Source organism: Ambystoma mexicanum, chromosome 3p (assembly GCF_040938575.1).
Source record: "Ambystoma mexicanum isolate Mex_15411 chromosome 3p, UKY_AmexF1_1, whole genome shotgun sequence".
NCBI lineage: Eukaryota > Metazoa > Chordata > Amphibia > Caudata > Ambystomatidae > Ambystoma > Ambystoma mexicanum.
In genome coordinates, this window is record NC_090925.1 from 830,976,728 (window position 1) to 831,004,248 (window position 27,521).

The window sequence follows — 27,521 nt, forward strand, 5'->3', positions numbered from 1 at the left end:
CTTCCTTTCAAACAGAACAACACAGGTTTTTGCACCCACAGCATCTGCCGATCCAGTACCTATCACTTGTGGAGTCCCCCAGGGCTTGTGCGTCCCGCCCACTCTTTACAATATTTTCAGAAAGCTTTTCTTTGACCACCTTGATAGCTTGGGTGTCACCTACACCAACTATGCAGATGACACCCAAGTCCTCATCACTCTCATTGTCTCCTATGAACAAGACACTAAACTGCTAAATAAAATGTACCTTCACATTCAGGCATTGATGGCCTCCGATAGCTTTTATCTAAGTGACGATAAGACTGAGCTTCTTATCGTAGGCTCCCAAGTGCGGCTAAAAAAACTAGACATACAGTACAAAGCGTTGAACATTGATGGGAACATCATCAAAGTTGCAAGTGAGGGCAAACCACTTGGCGTTTACTTGAACTCTACTCTCTCCCTCACAAGGCAAGTCAATGCAACAGCCTCAGCCACAGCATACAGCAATAAATTGATCAATTCCTGTAAACCCTACCTTTCTACCAACAGTTGTCTCACACTCGCCAGGGCCTTGATCTTATCCAAGTTGGACTATTGCAACACCCTATTCATAGGTTTGTCCAAACAAAATCTGAATAAATTACAAATCCTATAGAATAATGCTCTCAGATTAGCCACAAACATCCCTCGATCCAACCACATCTCTATCATAAGACGTGATACACGCTGGCTTCCAGTGCGAGATAGAATTTCCTTGCGCACGTTAGTAATCACACACAAATGCCTTTCTAAATCAGCACCTGAATATCTGGCTGACATGTTCTCCAGGAACCAATCCACGAGACCTACCAGATCCTTTTACTCACATTGCCTCAACATCCCAAAGTTCAATCTGAAAACTACAGGTGGGTCTAACTTCCTGGTCTTAGCAGCAAAGCTCTGGAACTCCCTACCTACAGCCATCAGGGACGAATCTTCTTTCTGGGCCTTCAGATCCAAAGTAAAATCATGGCTCTACAATCAGCATAACTAAATTCAGTCTTTGCTCCCACTTAGAATTTTTGCCTGCTCTCCGTCTGTCTGTACTGTTCTAAATCTATTGTGACTGTATATATGTCCTATTCTTCTTTGTATACATTCCAATGCCTGCTCGCTGACCAATATGTAACACCTGTCAGCACCTAACTGTCAATTTACCCCTGAATTTTATACCTGTAACAATTATTTTAAGCTCAAGCGCCCAGATAACTCGGGGTTAGGTGCGCTCTACAAATAAATAATCTAAACTAAACTAAACTTATAGAGTCTTTCAGGTAGGTCGGTGCATTGCCATGAAGGCATTTGCGCACCACAGTTCAATTCCAGGCCTATTATGAGACCATTAGTTTTATTTCTATATTCCTCCTTTAAATAATATACTGTCTTGTGGTACCACCTTCCCTCCCCTTCCGAGGAGGGACTCCCTGCCTTACCTTATAATGCCTTACCGAAACACTCTCTTCATAGTACACATTTTAACAATAGCCCTAACCTCATCCACGTCACATCGATGACCTTGCTTTCCATGTACTCACACCTTTCACACTTCCCCATGCATGAGTCCCCTACTTGTTATCTCTTACAAGAGTCTACTCACATGTGCATGCAAACCCGAACTCCTCCGTCACAGGGTTCCAACATCAGCCTGCACTCTCCTCTGAGCCGACGCCCCACTTCAAAGAGCAGAGAAGACTTCTCTTAAAATGGCTCTTCCTAAACCACTCAGAACATGTGTTTTTTTTTCCGGACCAGTCGCTGTAGGTGGGCGTGGCTTCTTCTGGAGAAGCGGCCTGGAAGCCTCCGCAGGTAGGCGTGCGGAGGGTCACATCGGGGTCACCAATTAAAGTCACACCCCTAAACGCTCACACAAGACCGAATACAACCCGCTAGGGAAGAAAGCCCCAAGTCCATCTTGTAAGGATAACAGGTTTTTAAGCACACACGCAGATGAAAGCAACAGAAAAGAACTCTGCTGCTAAGAACGTTCTGCCGAAAAGTAGTATAAGCAGAATCTTATAAAGCATACCATCATACATCACGTAATTAAATTACTTAGGACAAAATCCTGTGCGGCTGGATGGTGTGCAGCTATACAGGATCAGTCTGCCCCATAAGGGATGCCAAGCCACTGGTTCCAGCCCAGTCTGTCCATCTTCCATCACATGGGTGCTGCAGTGATCATCTTCTTCTCATGTCGAAGGTCAGAAAACAAATTAATTATACTCCTACCATACAACTATATTATCACACATACTGTACACTTGGCAGGCCTTAAGATGAGCACAAAGGAGGTTCTGGGGCACTCAAGCCTTCACACACACATTTCACTCCTTCCCCTCCACCCGGCTCCAAGGTCTCCACCCTCGTTTTGAACTATAATGTATCCCTCGCAATACAAAGCACACGATTGTCGCTTAACAATGTGCCCTGTCCGTCCTCTTTGAACATTTCAGGCCTTGTTACCTTAGGGTTGGTTGTCAAAGGGCACCTGGTGCCATGGAATTCAGGGATCTTAAGCTTTAGTCAGTTACATGGGCTATAACTCGTGGTCGTCTGGGGATGGGCCGGGTCATGCTTTGGCCAGTGTGAGATAACATGAACACCAGGCGCTGGTCTGTGATCGCAGCTTTGTAGGGCACATTCCTCTTGAACATCTTTGCAACACTGTTAGAACAATTAATAGGCGTTGTGGCGGTTGAGGGTGTGGGCTGTCCTCATTGGAGCTCGGGAATGGCTGGGGATTTCTCTTGTCTCGTGATTTTGGATCTAGTGCATGTAATTCTGCATTTACTGCATGACCATCCCCTTCTACCTATGATTATCAATATCTATGCATAATAGCAATGCTTCTCGCGCCTTATGCTGTACTATGTGGATAGACTACATTTGGGTATATTGGAGTGGTCTTGTTTAACTAGGAGGTGTCCCTCTCACCATCCCCCCCTGGCCCATCATACTGCTTCCAATGCATCTCGCCTCACTCTAAAGCACCTAGCGGGTGCGACGGGGCTGCCCCCTTCCCAACAATACTAAATAATACATAGCAATCACAGTAAATTATGGACCTGGATTTAAAAAAATACCCTATCCAAATTTTAAAATCCAAGATTCGAATTCAAATCGTGTATAAAAAAAAACATATACAGCTGTGATGAAATTGCTACTTCAAACAGAAGCTAAAGTATTTCTAAATCCTAAATGCCTTGGCCAAATAATAATTCAAGGCCCCAGCAAGCCATCTATCAGGCAGCAACATAATGTGAGATACGGCTAGCATATCCTCGGTCTCTCTGCACAGGAAGTTGGGTTCTTCTGCTTAGAGTGCTATATCCCGAACACAATTTTTACAAAAAAGGACCCACAATTTCTATTTCAGAAGGACACAATGGGCAAAACGTAAATGATGATTTAAACCCACCCAATTAGCCCCAACAGAATGTAACGGCAGGAGTTTAAACATTAGGCTACTTAAATAATAAAAATGTTGCTTCTTTGCAAAACTCCAGTACCGTTCCATCCTATTTAATTATGTCATTAGCACACGGCTCTGTTGGATAGCATATCCATCTGCACGTTTCCCCCCTCATCTTCAGCAGCTGTTTGCAAAAACCTTTTCACTGGCCCCCTTGCTGGTCTGGTAAATGTACCTTCAGGTTCCACCAAATAACATCTCCCATTAATAGTCGTTGATGTTTTCTTCACGCACGGCATTTTGTTACCCTCGACAAGTAGTCGAAGTGTACGAAAAGAAGTAATGGAACTACGTTCCCTGCTGGCCTGCACCCAGTCCCCACAAACCCCATTGCCACGATCCCTCCCACGCACAATACACACATCCAAACACTTGCACCTGCTGTTTAAGGAACGTTCAGTGCAGTCCATTCCGGAACGGTTTCTTTTTAAAATAAAAGTATAGGAGCTGTAAAAGGTAATTTAAAAAAGTAGAGGAGCACCGCTCCCGACCGCTCCCGCTCACTTCGACCACTCGCAACACGTAATATCCGTGATGATTTCCCGCAAAGGTGAGGCATGGGGATTTGCCAAGGATGCCAGCCAATCGCAAGAACGGGTTATTCCGTTGGGTTCATTTGAAATTTCCTCTCACCCACGAAGCTCACTTAACTATCACTCAGAACCCGAAGAGCGTTAGGAGTGCGTGCATTTAAGCCAAAGTATTACCACTACGGGGAACGTCAGGTGAGGACTTGACAAGGGCACTCTAAGTTCATTAGTGAATCGGCAAGGACACGCAGCCCTGACTTCGACCTTTAGTAGTAAAAATGGTTCTTGTAGATGTCCCCCCACTGCCACATCTAACTACTACCTCCGTAACTGCGTGAAGACCAATTGACAATTGTAATCATGCATTTGGGATGCGCATGGCGACCAATACGGGCCCGAGGTGGCCATTGTAATGTAGTAGCCCTTTAAGAGGGGTGTGGTCAGTAGACACGGGTTAGTACCCATCACCAGGTTAATAAAAGGGGCCACTGCAGGCACGTGCGGCACTGCAGTGGAGACCCTGTTAATGGCATCTCCAGCCTCCTGTGGTCCTTGTGTCGTGTCTTACTGTGGTTGCCTGGGCCTGTGTGACCACAGTGCCCAGGCGTTGTGTGCTGGGTGCCCCCAGTGTTGAGTCCACAGCAGGTGATCCCGCAACCTGAGGGTGATCCCTTGTGAGTCCTGCACAGCGTGCCCCCTGTGCACCCAGGTGATCCTGGGATCCTGTGGCCTGCTCCGGTGCCCCGGAGCACCCCATCACATTGGCGACAAAGGTTTGACTAGGGTGAAGCTGTCAACCGGTCAATAAATGCCAAATACATATCTTCCCGCTTCAAGAACGTGTACTTAGAAGTTAAAAGCATAACATTTCAAACTTGATTAGAGGTCCCAATGCCCTCTTTAAAATCCAGCGTAAAATCTGAAATATATATTTTGCGTTAATCCATTCAGATAGGTATGTAAGTAAGACCTAGCTGAGTATTTGTGATAAGCTGTTGGGTAAGGACATTGGCTGGGAAGGGACCTGGAAGTGATCTATTCCGTTACTCGTACCATTTGTTCTCCCTCAGCTGATGGTGTGCCTATTGTCCCCCTGTATCTACCACCACAATCCATTGTCTCTCCCACTTCTCTGGCTACTTCCCCGTTTCCTCTCTTGTATTGCCCCTCCAATCCACATCGTCTTGCCACCCATCTGTTTTCCCTTCCTTTCTTACATTCCCTTTTCTCCCTTACATCCTTTTTTCTCTCACCCTCGTTTACCTTTTCATTCCCTCACTTCCTTGTTTTTTAGCCTCCCTTAACCTCTCTCCTCCTTTCATTTGCCATGCTCCATCTTTTCTTCTATTCATCTTTCTCCCTCTTCTACTTGTTGCCTCTGTCCTACCCTTTCTTTTTCCTCTCTTTCACTTTTCACTATCTTCTTCGATTTTCCACCCCTCTGACTCTTTTCCCCATCTTCCCCTACTTTCATCCTCCCTGAATTTCTTCCCCCTTTCCCTCTGCCTTCCTTTTTTCTTCAATTTGTCCTCCCTTTTGAAAAAATGGTATGCACTCACTACCTCCCTTCCTTTTCCCTTCTCTCCCTTTTTGCTTTTCTTACCCTTCTTTCATTTCTATCGCCCCCTTCCCTTACTTTTCCCCCTTCTTACATGTGTTTCTTCTTTCATTTTTCACTCTTACCCTTTATTTTTCCGTCCTCCTTTCCTTCTTTTAAATAAGTGCTGTGAGATTATCTTAAAGTGGCGAAAGCACTATACAAGCACCCAATATGCCATGACATTTCCTTCCTTCCTTCCTTCCTTCCTTCCTTCCTTCCTTCCTTCCTTCCTTCCTTCCTTCCTTCCTTCCTTCCTTCCTTCCTTCCTTCCTTCCTTCCTTCCTTCCTTCCTTCCTTCCTTCCTTCCTTCCTTCCTTCCTTCCTTCCTTCCTTCCTTCCTTCCTTCCTTCCTTCCCCTTTTCCCCCCACAAAAAGCAGCTTTGTTCCAGGGACGTCATTTCACCAAAATGCCAGGGGTAACGGAAAGTGACATCACATGACCCGGGAACTTTGATTTCTCATTTGACCGCACCCCAAAGTGACATCACAGGAAGTGATGGTACACAACCTTTCACCCCTTGACAAAACAGGAAGTGACATCACATAGCATCTGTAGTACACTAAGAAATATATGGTTATAATATCACTGTAATATGATATATATTTCATACAAGAATGGGTCACCATACAAAGCATTAATATCAGTGTGTATAGCGCCAACAACCGTAAGGCAATAAAGCACTGTCAACCGGCCGGTGAGAAACTGTTGCAGCTGGAACGGAAAACAGTGTATGAACAGCCAATAGTGTGAGAAACACTAAGATCAATATATACCCAGAACAAAAAGATTTTGAAAGCTTATTATAGCCTGTAAACAAAGAGAATACAGAAGTTGATTCCAGATTAGGACGCCCGGTGTTGGCAGGTTTTATCACCTGCTGACAACAGACCTGCCAACCAAGTTTCCCACAACTTGCAGGAGTCTCCAACAAAAAGAGGCTGTCTCCCGCAGTGCTGCAATTTTACATAATTCTACCGCAAAAATAGTCTACATGGAATCTTCCTGTTGTCCAAGCAAATCTCAATCTTTCTTGTGATAAGTTAAAATACTTGCCCAATTAAACACTTCTATGTGCTAGAAAAAAATTTCTTGATGAGTTTGGCATACAAAATGGTCGAGGTAATGGCTACTTTAATCTCGGAAAGGAGCAAGGAGGAAATCCAATGCGGTCAGAAGCCTTAGGCTACAGAAATTGCAAGGGGCACGTCTCACTGCTTGTGCCAATGTGTGATTCTGCTCGGTAGTATTGCGTACCTCAGTCCATCCATGAAAATATGCTCCATTCCATTTGAAAGATAGCAGCATAGCCCTGTTTATTTCTTTGCAATGTATTCTGGGAATTGTAGGCCTATGTTTAGAAAGGAGAAATCCAAGACTATCAGTCAAAGAGTGCACGTAAAAGCACATGACTGGACTAACATCTCCTGATTGGTCGACATACCTGCTACATTCCATTCTGTGAGAGTCATACGTGTGAAGCTCCACATTTCCTTCATACAGACAAGAGTATCTTGAAAGGGTGGATCCTCCTCCATTTTGGATGCACCATTTCGATTGACAGCTGTCCGCTTAGCAGCCTAAAAATATAAACGTAGAAAAGAGTATCTCGTTCAGGCATATGTACTAGTTCAATCTTAGCTGAATATTTTTCCTCTTGTTTTTCACTCTACACATGACCACAAAATCCAGGGTTTATTTTATTTATGTATTTATTTGCATTTGTACAGCGCACTAGCAGCCTTAGGGCATCCAGGTGCTGTTGCATGAGATTGTCTTGGTTACACAAAGTTGTCTTAGTTACTGTCTTGGTTACACATAATTGTCTCAGTTACATAGGGATACTTGGCTCTTGGTTACATTGAGCGTGATGTGAGATTGTCTTAGTTACACACGATTGTCTTGGATACAAAGAGGTACTTTGCTCTTGGTTACAGTGAGCAAGAAACAGTTCCAGTGAGGGGTACACAATAGTCAGACTGGGGAAATGCTTTAATCATAGGACAAAAGTGGTTAGGTTAACAGCAAGGTTTTGATTAACTTCCTGAAAGCTAAGTGTGATTCGACATTCCTGACCTGGCAGGGTAAGGCGTTCCAATGTGTTGCTGCCAAAACTGGGAAACTAGATCCTCCTGCACGCACTCTCCTTATTTAAGGATCAGAAATCCTATTAGAGTAGGCCAAACTTGTGGGTCTAGTAGGAACGGGGTTAAGAACTCTTTGAGCCAGGTACAGAGGTGCCCGTTGTGGCCATATTTATGTTGTAGGGCAAGAGCTTTGAAGACTACCCTCTCTTTAATGGGGAGCCAGTGAACCTGTTTGCTGGTTTCAGGTATGTGTTGCCTTTTGGAAATGCCAGTGGCTGCCCTAAGGCCATTATTCTGGACTATCTGGAGTTTGGTAAGGTTTTTAATGGACATCCCCAGAAAGAGGGCATTGCAATAGTCTAACCTAGATCCAATTATTGTTCTTGCAATGGTAAGACAGTTCTGATCAGAAAGAAAAGGTCTGGCTACATTGATAAGTTTAGAGTGGTAGGCCGAGGTTGATGTAATGGCATTGACCTGCCTATTCACAGAGAGGTCGGAGTCCAGGTAGACCCCCAGGGTTTTTACAGCTTGTGATACTTGGATTGAAGAATGGTCAATTGTAAAGAGCTGTATTGCTTATCCAGTTTCCAGAGGGTGGCAGGAGATCCAATTAGCAGAAGCTCAGTTTTGTCTCCGTTGAGGCATTTTTTTAAACGTATTTTATTGGCATTTAGACATGGAGGCTTGAGTTATCATGTGACAAAGTAGGATTACATTGGTTCGACCAATTTTTATAAGCGACAACATTTAACAAGAAAAGAAAAAGGAAAAAAGAGGAAAGGAAAAGTAGAAAAAGAGAAAGAACATAAGTGAAACAAATAAACAAAACAGTCTTCATTTGATGCTGTGGTGTCTTCAGCGTCCGTTCCGGGGCAGAGATGTACAGGGTGTCAGGTTCAGGTAGCATGGGCGAACCCAGTCTAGATTTTTCGGGACTTTGTTGAGTCTCCTTCGGGCGTTGTGGTGGTCTAGGGCTTCTCTTCAGGGGTGTTTGTGGTCCGCAGTGAAAGGTACGTCTCTCAGGAGGGCTTTCCATGCCTCAAGGGTGTTGTTTGCTTCGTCCACCCCAGAGTTGGCCCCCTCTTGCCATGCTCTGGTCTCAGCCTCAGACCACCTTTCCAGTTCTTTAATCCAGCGCTCGTATCTCGGGCCCCCTAGAGATTTCCAGGCCATTGCTATGGTTCTTTTCGCAAGGATACATGCTAAGTCCATCAGCTTGACTGTATGTTTGTATTTACTAATTCTGGGGTGGGCACCCAGTAAGCAGTCCTTCGGGTCCCATTCGTATCTAGTGATACCCGCGGTCATGCTGGTCTGTTTGACTTTGGACCAGAGTTTCACAGTTTTATTGCAAGTCCAGAACATTTGGAGCAGGTCAGCTGTGTCGTTGCCGCACCAGGGGCAATTCGGTGATGCTTTCTTATTGAAGCTGGCCAACCGCTGTGGGGTCATGTACGTCCTATAGAGGACATTCATTTGTATTTGCCTAAATCTGGCATTGCGGGACACCTCTTTGGGGTATAGCAGTATTCCTTCCCATTCTTTATCTGTTAGTGTAATGGCCAGGTCAGTTTCCCATTTTTCCCTGAGTGCTGTGCTTCTGGGGTTCGGCTTGTCCATCAATCGGCTGTAGAGGCGGGTCACCGGTTTCCAGCCATCAGCCAGATTGTACATCTCCTGCAGTAGTGGGTCTGGAGCAGGTTCCTCTGGCCAGGTGTCCCAGAGTTTTCTAGCGGTCTGTTTAATTCGATGATACCACAGAAATTGACCGGTGGAGAGTCCCTCCACCGTCTGCAGTGATTCAAAGTCTCTGAAGTTGTTCTCTTCGAACATGTCGCCCCACACGTAGATCCCGGTTCTCTCCCAATATCTCGCCACCTTGAGGTCGGTTGCGGTTCTGCATGCATCCACTAGGATAGGAGTGTTGGGTGAATATGGATGGCTAGGCTGTAAGATGGAGCGGGTCCTAGTCCAAATCTATCTGCCCAATTTCGTAACCATGGGGACTTCTTGTACCTGTTTCAGTGGGTTCCAAAGTGCTTCTTTGGGGAATAGGTTGGAGGGTATTTGTTTTAGCAGTTCTGACTCGCTGTTCTGCTCATCTTGGAGCCATCTTGTCACATGACTGAGTTGCGCAGCCAAGTAGTACATTTGAAAGTCAGGGAGCTGCACTCCTCCTTCTTTGTGACGCAACGTGAGAATCGATAGGGGCAGTTTGTGTCTGGATGGGCCCCATAGGAAGTCCCTGATTATCGATTCCAGCTTCTTGAAAAAGGGTGGGCGGATGTAGTGGCAGATATTTGTGAAAAAGTAAAGGAAGCGGGGGAGGATTATCATCTTGGCGATGGATGCTCGCCCCATCATTGCTAGTGGCAGTTTAGACCAGAATTTAATAGAGTTGCGAAGTCCCTTCATTGCTGTTTCGGTGTTGTGGTCGTGTGTGAGGTCTGGGGAATGATAAATGTTGATTCCAAGGTATCGGAATGTCTCTGGCTGCCATTTCATCCCCACTTCCGGTAGATCGGTTACTGCCAGGCCTCGAAGTCGTGCCAGCGGGAATGCACAGGATTTCGATCTGCTAAACTTGATCCCAGAGTATAATGCGTAGTTGTCGAGGACATCTAGCATGGCATGTGTATGCAAGTGTGGGTCTTTCACGTACAAAAGTACATCGTCCGCGTACAGAGATATTATAGAATAGTGGTTACCTAGTCTGATGCCTGCGTCAAAAAATTGCCTCCTGAAATAGATGGCGATTGGTTCCAGGCCTAGGACATATAACATTGGCGACAATGGGCATCCCTGCCTGGTACCTCGCTGTATCTCCCAGGGTTTTGAAATGAATCCGCCAGTTTTGACTCTTGCCACCGGCGAGATCCATCTCACAAATCCTTCACCAAATCCAAACTCTCTCAGCACCTCCACCAGCCATCCCCAGAATATGGAGTCGAAAGCCTTGATGGCGTCAAGTGAGAGCACCCCAAGGTCCTCGTCTCTCGTGTAGGTTTCCGCCATGGTATGTTGAAGTCTCCTCAGGTTCGCCGTTGTGTTATGTCCCGGAACGAAGCCGTTTTGGTCGTCGTGGATCAGGTTGCCCACCACCTTAGCAAGCCTGTTAGCTAAAATAGTGGTCAAGATCTTGCTATCCTAGTTTAGCACTGCTAATCGGTGGTCTGGGCCCTCTGAATGTCCACATCATGATTAAAGGTGAATGATCGGATATCGATCTGCCTAGATATTCTGTTGCATTTATCATTGAGGTGTGTTTTTGTTGATAAACAAATAGTCAATCCTTGTGTGGATCTTGTGAGGGGCCGAGTAGTATGAGTAGCTTCTCTCAGTGGGGTGTTGTTCCCTCCAGATGTCTATTAGGTCGAGGTGCTCCAGTGCATTGTTGAGTGCTTGGATGGCAGCGTTATGCGGTTGTTGGGGAGGATCAGACCTGTCCATGTTCACGTCTCTGACGCAGTTGAAGTCGCCACCCCAAATGAATGTCCCTTCCCTGTTATGTAACATTTTGGCGCATAGTTCTTTGAGATGGGAGGGAATTCCATGTTGTGGGAAGTAGGAATTCACAAGGCAGACCACGGTGTGTTTGATGGTCCCCCACATTATTAGGTACCTGCCTTCTTTGTCGGCCACTGAGCCCAATAGTTGGAATGGTACATTCGGGTTTACCCACGTGAAGACTCCTCGAGCGTAGCTAGAGTAGGGTGCCCCCCTCGCGGTGCCTCCCCACCGTGCTGCCAATTTGGATGAGGCCACCCTCGACAGGTGGGTCTCCTGAAGCATCGCCATCGAGACCTTTTTTCTACGAAGATAAGATTGGATCAGATTCATTCTCAGATACGAGCCCATCCCTCTCACGTTCCACGTTATTACTTTCATTTGTGGCGCCATTGGAATGGAGTGGTGTACCATTTGTGTCTGCCCATTCTGTCGTCTCCCAGACGTCGGTGGTTTACCCTGGAGAGTCCCATTGCTCGATTTGTGGGTCTGATTCTGCTTAGGATTTCTGAAAGCCCTGCCTTCTGCTTCGTAATTGTTAATGTTATGAAGACTGTGTAACCAGTGGAACTTTTAACAAAACTGGAACTGGTGCGCCCAGCGGCTGCGTTTTTCTCGCTGCGCTCAGGCGCTCTCGCGCCGTCAGAACCCATCTGGGTATCGGGCTCGAGCGGGGTCGGACAGGCAACTGGCCTGTCCTGGTCTGTTCGTGGGGGTTGAGTCCTGTGCCTGGTATGAGGCCAAGCGAGAGCCGCATCTATTCAGTTAATTATGATGTATGTTACCTCCTTGGTTGCAGATTGCTCATTTTCGTATGGGAGTTGCGGTGTGGTAAGTGCTTATGTTTCTTGCGCACCGGTGGATAGGTTTCCTTACTTGTCCTGGTAGTGGGCGTCCCCCCCTTCTGCGAGGTTATTGTCTTCCATCCACATATTGGCGGCCGCTGGGGATTCCAAAAATATCGAAAGGCCCTTGAAGATGACCTTGAGTCTTGATGGGTATAGTAGCATATATTTTAGGTTTAATTGACGAAGTCGGGCTTTAATCGGTACAAAGGAGTTCCTCTCCCTTTGCACCTTTGGGGTGTAGTCTGGGTAGACAGATATTTTGGTATTGCCACGTTCAATGGGGCCCTTCTCCCTGGAGTGCCTCAGGATGATTTCTCGGTCCTGGAAGTTGAGTATTTTAGCGATTATCGGGCAAGGGTGTGAACCTGTGGGAGGTTTCTTTTGGAGGGACCGGTGTGCCCTCTCAACTGCGAAGCCCTGCGTAAGTTTTCCGGCGCCTATTTCCTGTTGCAACAGAGATTCTACATATGCTGTTGGGTTCAGGCCCTTATCGCCCTCCGGTATACCTAGTATCCTGATGTTGCCCCGTCTGGCCCGTCCCTCGCCTCCTCGGCCCTCACCTCGAGGATGGCGACCTTCCTTTCAAGGTCCACGACCTTGGCTTTTAATTCGACAGTGTCTCCTGCCATCTCCTTTATGCTAGTTTCAGTGTTCGCCACCCTCTCTGTTAAGTTCCTGGCGTCTTGGCGCACCAGCTGGATGTCTGACCTGAATTCATCTATCTTCGAGTCTATGAACGTGTGCAGCGATGCGATAGCTTCTAGTACTTGGGATTGATTCTCAGTGGTGTCGGCTCCTCTTGTGTGTGTAGGTTCAGGAGTGGAGGGGTGCGAGTTGGCTATATTCTTTGACTTGGTGGTGACGAAAGTGTCCATTGTGGAGGGTTTCGATTTGCTCCTGGCAGCCATGTCAGAACTTCAATGTTGTGTCGTTGAGCTGGTCTGGGAAGGGCAGCGCTTTGGCTCTCACTATTGGTCCAGATGAAGAGTCATAGGGTCTGCTAGATTCATGTAAGTGGACCTGCTGTATTCCCTGGCGAGGTGTGAGCAGCTCGTGATTCGTGGCACGAGTGGCACGTTTTTTTTGGTGTGCCTAGTGATGTAAGTGCCAGATGGTTCAAATGCCCCCTTGGTGCCGTAGCATGGCTCAGAAAGTGCTCGCGTCCAGGGGGGCTGGCGGTTTACGTACCCGCGTGGGGTCAATGTCAACTCTCCCCAATAAGTGCTGATGGGGGTTCCACAAACTTGCGGTTGTGGTGCGGTCAAGGCTCAATACAGGGCGGTGGCTTCTGAGGCCCCTCTTTCAAGTAGCGCGCCCCCCAGGTCTCCTCGCTTCAGGGTCTCCGGTCTGCCTCCCCCCGGAGCTCCTAAGTGTGGCAGTTGTTCAGGAGGTTGCTGGGGGCCTTGAGGTCGGGTAAATGTGTGGTAGCTGGCCTATTGCGGTCCTTTGACCAAAAGCGATGTGCCAAATGGCCTGATGGCACTTTGTTGCCACGGCGTGGCTCAGTAGCGGCGTGCCGGGGGGGCCGGGGCGTCCCTCACCCTCGTGGGATCAATGTCCACTTTCCCCCAATGAACTCTGTCGGGGGATCCTGGGTTCACAGTTGTGGTGCTCCGAGCGGTTCCCGAGGCACCTCTTTCGGGTTATTCTCCCCCGGTCCTCCTCACCTCAGGGTCTTCGGTCTTCCATTCTGCAGGGTTCGTCGTTGCGGCAATTAACCAGGAGGCAGGGCCCGCTCTTCCGGTGCGGTGGATTCCCAGCGTCTCCTGCCGATGCGGGCTTGTCTTTCGCCCGATGTGCGCTTCGGCACACTTCCGGGTTGTCCCACCCAGCCTCCCCGGCCGTGCTCTCCTTCGGCGACCAGCGTGTTGCGGGCAGCTCTCCGTCTTCGCCCAGCCGCCAACAGCGTGATGTTGTGCGGGTTTAGGTTGCTGGGGTCAGGGGAGCCCGACGATCATCAGTGCCGCTGGAGGGGTTCTCGTTCACCGCCCGTCTCTCGCCATGCAAGCGCTGCGGTGGGGGTAGCTGGCTGTTGCTCCTCGGAGTGCGGCGGCTTCATTCAGTGGCCGCCATCTTAGGTACATGCGGAGATGGGGGGGTAGGGGATTGCGGCCGAGGGCAGGAGTGTTCCGCAGCTCCGATTTTTCCGCTAAATCGGCTCCCCGTGTTGGGATTCGGTTCCCACACCGCCGTGTATGACTGCTTCGTTGAAATAGTGTCTGCATCAAACAGGAGAGGATCAAGATGCAGCGTCTCGGCTGGAGCTCCGCGCCTCAGCCTCTTTCCACCATGAGCTCCAGGCCACGCCCCGTTGAGGCATAACCAATTTTCTGCCATCCAAGTTTCAATAGTGGAATATATGACTCGACCGTAGCCTTATCGGATTCATAGTCACCCGTAAGGGGGATGAGGACCCATGTATCATCAGCATAGTTAGTGTATGTGATGCCCAAGGCGTCCAGGATATGGAACAGTGGCCTGGTAAACAGGTTGTACAAGGTGGATGAAATGGAGGAGCCCTGTGGGACCCCCCATTTAATGAAGCTTGAATGGGCACAGGCTGAGTCAGAGAAGACTTTCATCACCCTTTCCTGGAGAAACAAGGTGATCCAAGCAATTGCCAATCAAGGAGCAGAAGGAGGGCTGGTTTGCCCGCATCTCTGAAATTGTCCATTTCATTTTTTAAGTCTAGGAGCACAGTTTTGGTGCCGTGCCCTGGACGGAATCCCGACTGCCTGAGGCCAAGCAAGTTGTTTGCCTCAAGAGAATTTGGGATTTGCAGATAAGCTGCATTGTCAAGAATTTTTAGAAGGAAAGGGACTGCCATAATGGGTCTATAGTTCCCTGGGATTGTTGGGTCAAGTGTTGGCTTTTTATGGAGAGGACATACCCATGCTTCCTTGAGACCAGTAAGGACGTGGCCTGACTGGACGGAGGCATTAATGAACGCTGTGAGGAATGGGGCAAGGGGAAGGGCACAATCGTTGATAAATTCAGCTGGGCATATGTCTCCTTTACAGAAGGATGGTTTAATTGATTTGAGAAGGGCGATAACTTCTTGTTCGCTCATGTCCTTGAACTCAAAGGGGGGGGGGGAGTCACCAACAGTATTGTTTTGTGATTGAGATATTTGGTGGCTGAGGGCCTGTTGACGGGCTAGAATCTTATTCTGGAGCATGTTGAGTTTGTCCAACATAGCAGTTTGGATGGAATTGCACCAGTTTTCATCTTTATGGAGTGTTGGTGGAGGGGTGGTAGGTGATTCCAGCTCCTTGAAGATGGCAACAATTTCCTTGGTTCCTGATTTCACATTTGCTATCCTCGAGTTAAACGAGGAGGCTTAAGGTTTGATAATGGCCGTTTTATATTCTTTGGCGATAGTCTTAAGGACGGACTTGGAAGAGTCATTCAGTTTTACTTTGCAGTGGGAGAACACGTCCTTTTCTTAGACCTAAGCTCACGCAGTTCTTTCGAGAACCAGGTGTTGGAATGCTTGGAACGCTTGGCTTTTTTCAAGGTGAGTGGGGCAATGGCGTCAACTGCCTGAGAAATGACGGTTTTTAACGCATTAGCAAGAATTTCTGGGTCACTGGAGAAAGGGGCTTGAAGGGCCGGTACTAACAGGTAGGGTGTGAGCCTTTCTTTCGTTAGTTGACGGGAGCTTCTGGCCAATGCTGAGGGGAAGGGGGCTTGTTTGACTTGGCTCCTAGAGACATTGAGTTCAAACAGAATGGAGTGGTGATCCGACCATGGGATAGGGGAGATGTCTAACTCTGAGGGAACAGTTATGATGGGCAACCCAATCAAGGGTGCGACCCTTACTATGAGTGGGTTCCCTGGTGGCTGAGTGAACCCTAAGGTAGACAGGGCTTTACCAAGGGAGGCTGCATGGGTATCATTCGGGTCAACCTAGATTGAGATCTCCTCGGAGAATGGATTGGAGGTTTCCTTCAGGTTATCCGACAGAGCATGTATCATGGCATCCTGGAAGTCTGATACAGGCCCTGGTGGTCTATAAACAATGTGGAGTGCAATGGTGCAGTTAGGGGAGACCTTGACTTTAAGAGGAAGATAGTCACAGTTATGGCCAAGATCACCTTCTATCTGTCTTACAGAGATGGACTCTTTTGCAATCAGGGTTAACCCTCCACCTTTTTGAAGAGGGTGGTCCTGCCTATAGATATTGTAACCTGGAGGGATGGCAAGGGCAAGGGCTGGGCCGGAGGCTTCCGTGAGCCAGGTTTCACTGATTATTAGTAGGTCAGTGTCGCAACTTAAGATGTGTTCACGGACATCAAGTGCGTGTGCCGGCAGGGAGCGAGGATTGGTGAGGGCACATTTAAGAGGAGTGACAGGTAAGGCCCTATTGGAGGTACTATGTATAGAACTATCACATTTTAATACCGGCAGGTCTGTAATCACAGAGTTAGGCATAGGCAGGTCAACATGGATCACATTAGGCGAGGGCAGATCCACATCAATAGCCCATTCATCAATAGCCCAGGTTAGGCTGCGCAGTATAACACATAGGCAGGTCAACATTGATAGCACTAGGCATGTGCAGGTCAGGCTGCGCATTATAACATATAGGCAGGTTAACATTAATAGCACTAGGCATGTGCAGGTCAGGCTGCGCATTATAACACGTAGGCAGGTCAACATTAATAGCACTGGGCATGTGCAGGTCAGGCTGCGTATATTTAGGCATAGGCAGGTCAACGTGGATCACATTAGGCGAGGGCAGGGCAGATCCACATCAATATTCCTGCACTTATCAGACCTACCCTGTCTGCTGCCTTAAACCTAGCACTTGCAAATTGCTGGCTGCATTACCACTGTTTGTTGCCTTTATTATCTATTTATTGTTATTTATCTGTTTCTCCTCTGCTTCGCACTTTCCACCTCTCCCCCTTCCATGCACTTTTCCCCTCCCCCCTCTCCCATGCACTTGCGCGTTCTCAATGTTCCTGGGCCTAGTAAGATCGCTGTTTTGTTTTCCTGTTCCCCTCCCTTGCCTTGTCACGCTCTGAAACGAGCGCGATAGAAATAAAATATCAATCAATCAATCAATCAATGGGCATGGGCAGGTCAGGCTACGCAGTATAACACACAGGCAGGTCAACATTAATCGTGCATGGTGCAGGCGGGATAGCCTTAGGTGGCATTGGGCATAACAGGTCATGCAATAGTGTACTTTGGTTCAATCGAGCAATGGTGCCACTAACAAGTGGCATATCATTGGGCACCGGAATGGCATTATTCCCAGAGTTAGGTGTAGATTGGTCAACACGCAGATTCAACTTGTGCAGGGCGTCTGACGTTCAACTGTCAGTGTGCTTTTGTATGGGACTTGGAGGGCCTTTAGAACGAGAGCACAAGCGAGCGTTCCTGACTGGAATGGAGGGGGTTCTGATGATGGGCCCCGATAACGGGAGACAGTTGAAAGTGCTACAGGCTGCCGAACAGCCGCCAATGAAGTCCGCTTACCTTGGTTGGCTTAAAAAAATGCTTCCATGGGTAGGGGCCGCCATCGGCTGCGGAGAGGGTGAAAGGCCTTGATCCCCGGCCTTCACCATCCAGCTTTGCCTGTCGGTCTGCCTCTTCTCCCTTTAAAGCGGGAGGGGGCGAGCTGGCAGGTATTTGAAGCCTATCAGGATTCCGGGCCGGGCCGGTGTAGCTCGTAGTTCGCGGCCAGTTGTTGATGGTTGGAACGGCAACCGAGGCCACCATTTTAGGTAGCGGGAAGGCCTTGTGGGGGAATGTAGACCTTGCAGATGAAAGGCAGCCCTCCTGTGCCCCTGGATTCTTCTCAGCTACGTTCTCCTGCACGTTTGAAGGTGCAGCTCGCTGCAGAGAGGGTGAAATGCCTTGATCCCCGGCCTTCACTGTCCGGCTTCCGTTGACCTATGTTCGGATTATTTGCTTTCTCAGAATAAATACAGCCTTTCTACATTTCCATGGAGGGCATGGCACGTCATACATAAAGCATTTGGCAAGCAGAAGAAATAAAAAAAACAAGCAGTGGCAAAGCCAAAAGGTTTGGCTTTTTAGGACTGGGCCAAGCTATTTGCTGGGGACTGGTATAAAGGCACTACCTGCCCAAAAGATGGTAATAGCTGGAACATGGTGTGATTACCTAGGCATGTGATGTCAGTGCCTGGCAAATGCCCAATACCTAGGCACAAGTCACAACTATTGGCTTTTCCAACGCGTGTTTTAACAGGACTTCAGTTAAACAAACAGATACAAGGACACACATATTACTTATCAATCTAGTGGCCAAAGGCGCACTCTGTTAAAACATGTATTATTACGACAGCGCCTCATTTACAGCTGCAATTAAGCTCTCAACACCCAGAAGACTACTTAGAAATACCACTGGCAAGCCGATACAGCGGCAAGCATGATGTTACTGCTTAATAGAGCTAGCTCAAAGAGATCCCAGGAGGCTGAGTTATGGGTGGGCAGGAGCTAGTAGTAGATAGGAAAGACCATCGTATTGTGCATGGCCCTGGTGTGGTAAATGAGTGGGTAAATATCCAAACAACATCCACAAGCTAGGTGGCCCTCCTCACAGCCCACCCCCCTTCCTGCCTGTACTCCAGTCCAATGGTTTCAGCTTAGGGCAGTGGTAGACCACCGCCTTCTGGCCAAAGTGAATGAGTTCCCAAACAAGATCAATGCGAGAAAGGTTCCTACTGTTTTTACATTTATCATTTGGATACACATATGTAATATGTTGATATGTAGCTGTGTCATACAGTCACTTGCTATTTATTTTAAATACATCAGTTAGATTGATGTTAATGTGTCACATTAATTGCAGTTCATCACAACATGGCTCTATGGAATAAAACACACTCTGAAATAAATTCTATGGCAATGATAAAGGCGGATCATTGTCTACATTTCACTGCCATCTTTCACGTGCGATTTGTATTCTGGCTGTGTTATTTGTGAGCTGTAAAACAAATGCATCTTTTTTCAATTGCCCAACTCACTGCTAGCAGACTTTGCCCATGGCTTACATTGGCACTGTCTATCTCTAGAGACTTCTGGGCACATTTGTACTGCATGAGGCCATGTTAACCCAGGGATGCATATTCCCTACACTCTTGCCACTCAACCCTACAACTCTGATCCTCATTTCCTTTGTCAGCTTTTGAAATGATCATCATCGTGAGTTGTGCATTCTTCTTTTTTTACTTGTCTTTTGATTTGCTGGTCAGAAGGGCCCCTTGCACTTTGCTCCACTCCCTGACAAACATCCCAGAGAGTAAGCCCCGAGGCAGGGTCGGATTGGCCCATCTGCTTCTCGGTCCTTGGCCGGGCCGAAATCATGTGTAGTCGCTGGGGGCGGTTTCTGGCCACGCCTGGGCCGGTTTGAAAAAAAGATATATATATTTGGAGAAAAAAAACTGCATAATTCATCAAGGCAAGGTAACACGTGTTACCTTGCTTTGATGATTGATTTGCATGCATGATGTGTGCATCATAAATTATGATGCATGCATCATTCACATGCTGCTGCAGCGTGCAGCCAACTGTGCACCAGACCTGCAGATGAACTTAACTGGTCTGCTGTTAAATCTCAGTTACCAGTTTAATGGTATTCACTAGAGAGTAATTGCTAATTTGACTATCGCGGATATGATAGCTCAGGGGGTTGAGTGCTCGCTGCTGCAATGTGTGTGTGATCTGCAGGTTCGAATCCCAGCAAGGCTATCTCAGCCTTTCGTGGTTCTGAGGTTGATAAATGAATACCAACACAGGTTGGGTGATATTGTATGCATATTTGTTCTATAAAAAAGATCTTAAGCGTAAGTGCTATACAATAACATATTATCATTTGGCCTTGGACGTCTGCTTGGATTCACAGTAATTTGACAATATGGATCTATACACACAGATATTAATGATACATATGGTGATCCATTCTTGTATGAAATGTATATCACATTAGTGAAATCATAACCATATTTTTCGTAGTGTGCTTAGGAACAATGCTATTTGATGCCACTTCCTGTTTTGGCAAGGGGTGAAAGATCGTGTTTCATTGGGATGTCACTTTCGGGTGGGGTCAAATGACATCACTTCCGGTGATATCATCATAGATCAAGGGTCGTGAGGCGAGGGGTGGGCCACTTTTTTGAGGTGAGCGGTGGGCCACTTTTTCTTGGGTGACCGGGCCTATTTCTTGTCCCAGTCCGACCCTGGCCCCAGGTGCTTGAGCGGCAAACAAGAAGGTTTCTGGCAACGGCAGTGAAGTCTCACAGCATGCTTGGGGACTTTTCTCTCTATTGCTTTGCCTGTGCCATATTGATGACACCCCTGTAAATAGCAGTGTTCTGTACTTGTAGGTGCATCACAGCTATCTTGGAAGAATCTGACAGCAGGTCTGCATGCCACTTATGAACTGGAGACACGCCCAAAACAATGGAACACGCCCAGTAGTACCACTCATCATTGGGGTTCATTGGTAAATTCGTCACTACCATGCTAGATGCTATAATTATCTCAAACCCTTCCAATGGTGTAACAGCCTATGACAAATACGTCGGGGAAGCATTGGACTCCATTGCGATGTTAAAAACGCTGAAGACTACTCACAGCCAGTTTGAAAAAGATGGCGTAGCAGGGGAGACAGAAGGGGCCGCAGCTGCGACCCCTAGCCTCCCCCAAATGGCATCACTGCTTTGCTCCTGTGTACTCCTGGGAATGTGAGCTGTGTTCTGCCTTTGCTTACATGGTGACTGTGGGAGGGAAATGTTGAAGGAGCTTGACCTTGATAGGAAAGGGGTGAGGAGTGATGCACACATATAGTAACCTGGACATAAATTGCCTGGAACCAGTCCTTGGGGCTTTGGTTATGTAGGACAGGTGAGCATTAGCCTGATCAATGTATTGCCGAGTCTGCCCCTGGGTGTGTATTATGGCACAATGGTGACAGAGACAGTGGGTCAGTGCATATTTTGCAATGTTTTGAAATCCTTTAATAAATTGACTTTATTTGGCTTTGTTGTAGGTTATTTAGAGGCTGTAAGCGATGGACCTACATGGATTGTTGATGCCCAAGTCGAGCTTGACTCGCACCCTCTTCTCCTTCCTGCTTCTTCTCTATCCCTACAACGTTTGTGCCAACTGCAGGAAGGGCACAGCTGGTGAGTGCAAGAAGCTGGGCTTCATCCCTGGACATAACCTGGTTGGAGAGGGTATCGACATAGCCACTCTGCGGAGGAAAGGGGCCTACCTCGTTGCCACAAACAGATGGAAAAATAAGGACGGCACTTGCACTCTATGCACCAATGCCCTGCTGGAGGGAAAGCTGCAGAAGTTGCCCCTCTCTGTGGTGGACTGGCGTGTGCAGAGTAAGTGTACCCGCCAGCTCTCCAGCTCTGTCATACACTCAAGCTTCCAGGTGATTGAATCAGCTGCCTCACAGGTGCAGAATGACTGGAAGGTGGGGCTGGACATCAACGTCAACCCAGCACTGTCCACAAAGGCAGTCATGGCTGGGTCACATTCCAAATTGGCCTCCTTCGCTGCGGATAAATCCAAGGCTGACCGCTACAGCTTCACCAGTCATGAGTTCTCCTGCACCTATTACAGGTAACAGCTCAATAAGCGATGCAGCGGCTATTCCATCACCTCGCTTGCTGCTTTACAATCCATCATAAGTAGTCTAGCATTCGTCTCCCTACCTCAGACACCACCCCTAATTACTACTCTGTTAAACACACCAACAGCTGATCCATTTCCTTTAAGAACATGCCCCATTCAGTAAACCTCAAGTGAACTCTCAAACTGTGACAAATACTCCAGAACAAACTTTACACCATCCATAAACTTGATGGTACCCAAAACTGTATTACTCATATCTTTTCCCTGTAGAAAGTTGTAATCCTTCCCTCCCGTTCCCCCCAAAAAAACAAGCACAATTACATACTTGGACGTTCCTGGCAACCAGAACAATTATTTTTTTACTTTGTTGACTGGCATCAAGGGTAAAGACAACATGATGAGTGTTCTTACATGGCCATACTCGCTTGCATTGTTGCAGCCAATCTGGACATGTTCATGTCCAGACTGACTTCAACAATGCAGGCCAGTATGGCCATGTAAGAACACTCTTGTTGGCGTTCCCAATGACACCAGTAAAAAAAAGTTTTTAAAAGTCAATGCCACAGTAAGAAAGAATTTGCAGACAGGTTGCACTAGTACAGGCTAGCATGGCCATGTAATGCCAGGAAATAAATGCCAAGCCACAATAAAAAAACATGGCTTTGCTGGCTGCTCAAATGCTACCTCCATGTAAGAACACTTGGAAGGTTGGCTTTGCCCTTAACACCAGGCCTGGGCTGGCCAACTGGGACACCAGGCATGTTCCCGGTAGGCCTCACAGACATAGGGCCTCTTTTCTTGGGGAAGGATACATAAATAAAATGGGAACATGAACGTCGCTGCCTGGATGTACCAATTGGTCCGTGCCATGGCTTGAGCCTGCGCATTGTGGAGGCACCGCCCAGGCATCAACCGCACATGCCCATATGTGCTCTGACTGCTCTCTCACACGCATAGCAGATGCAGCTGGGCTGGCCATGTTGTGCCGACCTGCCAGACAGTGCTCTCTCAGCTCCAGCTACAACGAGGCGAGCTGGCAGCTGCCGCCTGCATCCGTTCCAGGACCAGTTGACGTTCCATAAAAACCCAAAAAGGTATGTGCTGCCCCTGAGATTAAATTAAAGTTCACCTTTTGGACATTCATTTTATATGGGTAATGCATGCCAACAGACACTCTTTTAACCGGTCGCTAATATCTATGAGCTGCGACGCATCCACTTTATTCAATGTGTTTACTTACTTACCACTGCCAGATGTTTCACTGAGTGACAGAGTCGTTGTGCTAATTGCCAGGAGCATGGGAAAGGCCAACCTCACAATCCTCATGGACCCACCTGTTGTGTGGGGCTGGTGCGATGTCCATGGCCAGCCCCCACCCTCCAATCCTTCGAGGCACTGTGCCTCATGATGCTGGCGTCCCAGAGCATCGTACAGGGGAGCTGGTGCCATGTCCATGGCCGGCTCCCCCCCATAACACCACCCACCCCGCGCTCCCTCGCAAACCCACTGAGAGAAAAAAATGACTTGTTTTGGCCGGGCCTTTAGAGTGTACCCAGGATGGTGCCCGCATGCTGCCTTCTCTTCCTCCAGCAGCGTCTGCGACAGGAGAGCCATGCAACACCCAGCGCCCAAGTCTCTGTGCTTTTATCAAACCCAGCTCAGCTCATGCTCCTCCTCCTCTCCTCCTCCTGCTCCTCCCTCTCTGAAGCACCAGTGTGTGGTCCATTGGGGATCTACACACGTGCTCGCCTTCCTCTGTGACTTGCGGTGTGTGTGCCATGTAGAAGGCTTAGTATGTGCCCAGTGGTGCGCTTTCACACAGGCTGCTGCTGGTAGACCTGCTTGGTGCCACCTCTGCCTCGCTGGCATAAGAGATGAAGGCAGGGCAGAGTGCAGCAAGCATACAGTATTGACTTGCCATTGGGTGCATTCTTAGCTTACCTAAATGAAGAACACAGCTGCACGAATGCTGTGATTATTTTCGCCCATCTTCCATGGCATACGTGAAGACCTGTAATGGGCCTCAGCTGATTTCAGCACTACACAAATGAAGGGTTCCACTGACCAACCACCACCAAGAGGTGCATCACGCCACCCTGGGTCGAGCTAGTGTGCACAAATACGCTGTGCCCTGCAGACCCACCCACATGTGAAGTCTCCATGCCATTCTGCACTGTCCAAATTCCATGTTCTAAATGAACATTAAACCGGCTGATATAAGCCTGCCTAAATGTTTATGGGGTGCAGGAATGCTGCAGACTTCCAGCTCCCAAAATGTCGGCAGCTGAAGGTTGATAACACGAGATCTGATGGTTGCTGTAGGTTTACACACACATACGCCCTGGAGTCAAATAACACTATTGTAGGCGCACGTGCTCTGAGTTGCTCATTTACGGGCGGCATATTCACCTTTTATTGCCCTGCGTTTATTGACACCTGGCCTCCACACTCTTTACCTCAACAACAGACTGACACTGACTATTTGCAAACGACCCGATTTCACGAAATACCAGTTTGTGGCCTCTTGGTAGGGTATCAGGTAATAAAATCGCAGCAAATATTTCGCTGGTAAAAAAAATTGCTGTGCTTTGACCCATTATACCATTTAAGTGCAGCAGGGGTTGCAGGGTTGTCCCCCGCTCCCTTTAAATGGCATAATGGGTCCGGGGGTTGTGGGGCTGTCCCCCGCATCCTTTACATGATTGTGGCGGCAAAACTACAGCATTTTTGCCAAAATATTTTGTATACACTGCCATTTTTGCTGCGATTTTAAGACACGGAACCGTTGGTAGGGCTGGAATAGTGTCAGTTGCGTGCTCTTTGCAAGAACAAGTTACGATCTAGCAGCTAAGCTGCTCCTTGTGGAACCGTAACTTGGCTGCCAAACCTTTTGCAATGACACGATTCTTGGGGAGTCACTTGATCTCGGCTTCCAGGTCTGACGCACCAAATTCACATTTAAACCTAAATGCACACTGTTGTAATTTCTGACGTGTTGTTTTAATGGCTAGACTATCTCCCATGGGAAACTGCACCAGCCTCTCTGCGTATTTATTGTAGAAAAGGGCACTTTTTATTTAAAAGCTCACACTTGTAAATAAGTATGATAGATGGGTACACTATACCGTCTTTTCAATGACTTTCAAGTATTTGTGTTCAACCACTGCAAGCGCACAAAAAAGACGCTGCTGCATCGCTTGATGGAAAACACATATAAGCTTAATGGGCTTACATGCTCTCTATATGTGGAAGGAGTTTCATCAAAAGGAACAATAGGGTCCCAGGCACTTAGGAATGACAAGCTTTGCCTTATTCACTTTGGTGAGGGTTGAAATGATGATTTGACTGTCAAGGACTGGCGCACTCAAAGATCATTACATGCGCAATGCTTAATATTTCCTTAAGGCTGAAGTGCAAAAGTAAACAGTAAGGCATTGCTCAGGAATAGAAAAGGGTTTATGGTAATTTCATCTAAAACCATTGCATCTAATGCCATTCCATCAAACTTTTTCCATCTAATAAATTTCTATCCAATGCATTTCTTTTTTTTTGGGGGGGGTCCCCCCAAACCCATGCTTTTTACCCTTTAAAATGCACCTGAACATAAATTAACCCTTTAATCCACAAAACCATGCATTAGATGGACATATTTTAGATGGAAAAATTTGATCGAATGGTATTAGATGGAATGGGTTTAGATGAATTGACTAGATACCGTAGAAAAGTAATGGTTTTCTTAGCCTTGACGGGAAAATGTTACATTTATTTATTTTCCCCACTTAAGTAAACCCTTTTAATATGGGCTCTTAATAATTCAAACAAACACAGTAAAATATGACACCCTGTCACATACAGGGTTTGAAAACGCCATATTTTCTATTGAACAATGAAAAATCGTACAGGCTGCTGGTGGTCTCCACAATGCAGTGTGTTCTTTTAGAGTTTGGGCGTGGCCATTTTGAGGCAAACAATGTTTTTTTTTGTAAGTCCAATGCTTCACTTGCAGCCTCATAGGGTCAGATATTGCATGGGGTGGGCATGTAGTGTGGGATGCGAGGGGTTCTGAAGCTACCGTGGGGAAAGCAATGCTGCCAGAGGGAGGGCAAAGGGTAGAAACATTGCTTACATCTTGTTTTCCCATTCTATAAATGGACAGCGGCTACAGAGGGCCGGATTATAAACGGCACTCCTCAATCCTCCTTACTCGTCACTGTCATTACTGGGACTAGTATTTTTCTTTCTTATTTGAAATTTCTGAAAATTACTAGTCCCAAAATTACAAAAAAACAGGAGTGAGTCCACCCAACCCAGCTAGTTGAAACCATTGCCCCCATAAAAACGGGGTCGGTTCTTGAGTAAGGCTATTGGGCTTCCTAGGGTACCACTGACAGGAGTCCCTCGATTTGGCTGTATAAGCTGCAAAATGTAGCCTGCATCAGGGTACTCAAAATATGTGTAATGGGGTGCAGGTATTTTGGTATTCAAATCTCCATTACTAGTATTTGAAATTGATCCAAATGATAGTCTTTTAATTTGTGGACAAAGTGCATCAGCCTAGTATTCTGACCCTTTCCACGAGGGTCATATATATTAATAAACAGTAAAGAAAGTGAAGTTTCATCCCTTAATTTCCCAGTTAAAATGCCTGCCAGTATTGATTTAGAAGAAATGTTCAAATTAATCAAATTGTAATAATTACTAATGCTAATGAGTAAGACACCTTTCGGTTGACCCAAATGGGATTTTGTAGCTACCTTTTGGATGGTGATGAGACCATCAAGAACAATTTCATCAAGCAACTAGGTTTCTTGTACAGCAATAATGCTTAATAATTTGGTATAATTAAAAAGCCTGTCTATGTCGAACAGGTGAGCAAAACCACTTGTTTTCAAAGAGATCAATTTAATCTCCAGGTCAGGGTCGTTTTAGGTAATTATTGGATCAGAAGCAAGGTAGCCAATGGCAATCTTCCTCCATGCTACTTTCCGATTCTTCTGCCTTGTACATGAGTCGAATCGTTCTATGAGCATTCGAATTAGAAGCCACCCTAATGTCTTCCCTATGTCGTTTTAATTGATTTCTTCCCATAGACGCCCTAACTGTATGATTGGAATTCCAGGTAAAGTGCTTGTTGTCCTTTGATAATGCCTGTGAATGTCTAATAAAATTCTCACCACACCCAACCTCTTGCTGGGTCGTGATTGTCTCTAATGTGCAATCATACTCTCATCATGTAGAAACCATCCTCACATTTGAGTAAAAAGTCCAAAGTCGACTCATGATCAAAATTAATAATAAGAGTGGCATACATTGGGTACTTGAAAATGTGCACAACTTCATTATCTCTAGAAGTAATGATGCATAAAGGAGGAATCTGATGGTGACCATTTAGAAAGGTGGAACGGTTTAATGAATATTCATTACTACAGCAGAAAAGATTTGGGATTCTAATAACTCTTTTAACATTGTAAGCCATATTTTGCATGTCCTTGCCCTGACCATCAATGTTAGAAAAACTCACTTTGGTTATATTGGATACATTATCCCTAGCGCACAAGCTATTAGGACCGTTCAAACGATTGTGTGCAACCAGACTTATAATCATATTGAAGGAAATGCACTTTCTACTAAGAGTATTACAACGTAACGTCGTGCTAAGAGCGTTCTTATTTCTAGCACTTGAAACTTAGTGAGTGACAGCTGTTTTGTTTGATATAGGTTCTAAGTGGTTGAGTTGAAAAAAAGCTTTTGTATGTCTTTCAAAAAGGAAGAGTCATCATTGGGATACTTCTTTTTATCCTTGGCCGCCTGGCAGTTAACCTGTTCCTTAACAC

General features: G+C 46.9%; 1 protein-coding gene across 1 annotated transcript in view; it reads left to right on the forward strand.

The window, feature by feature from the left end:
- Positions 1-27,521, forward strand: part of LOC138580956 (perforin-1-like) — a 145,842-nt gene that overhangs the window by 32,553 nt on the left and 85,768 nt on the right. The window contains exon 2 of the mRNA XM_069651913.1: positions 21,092-21,675. Coding sequence (XP_069508014.1) covers positions 21,113-21,675 — 563 coding nt within the window. The 5' untranslated portion in view covers positions 21,092-21,112. The remainder of the gene's footprint in view (positions 1-21,091; positions 21,676-27,521) is intronic.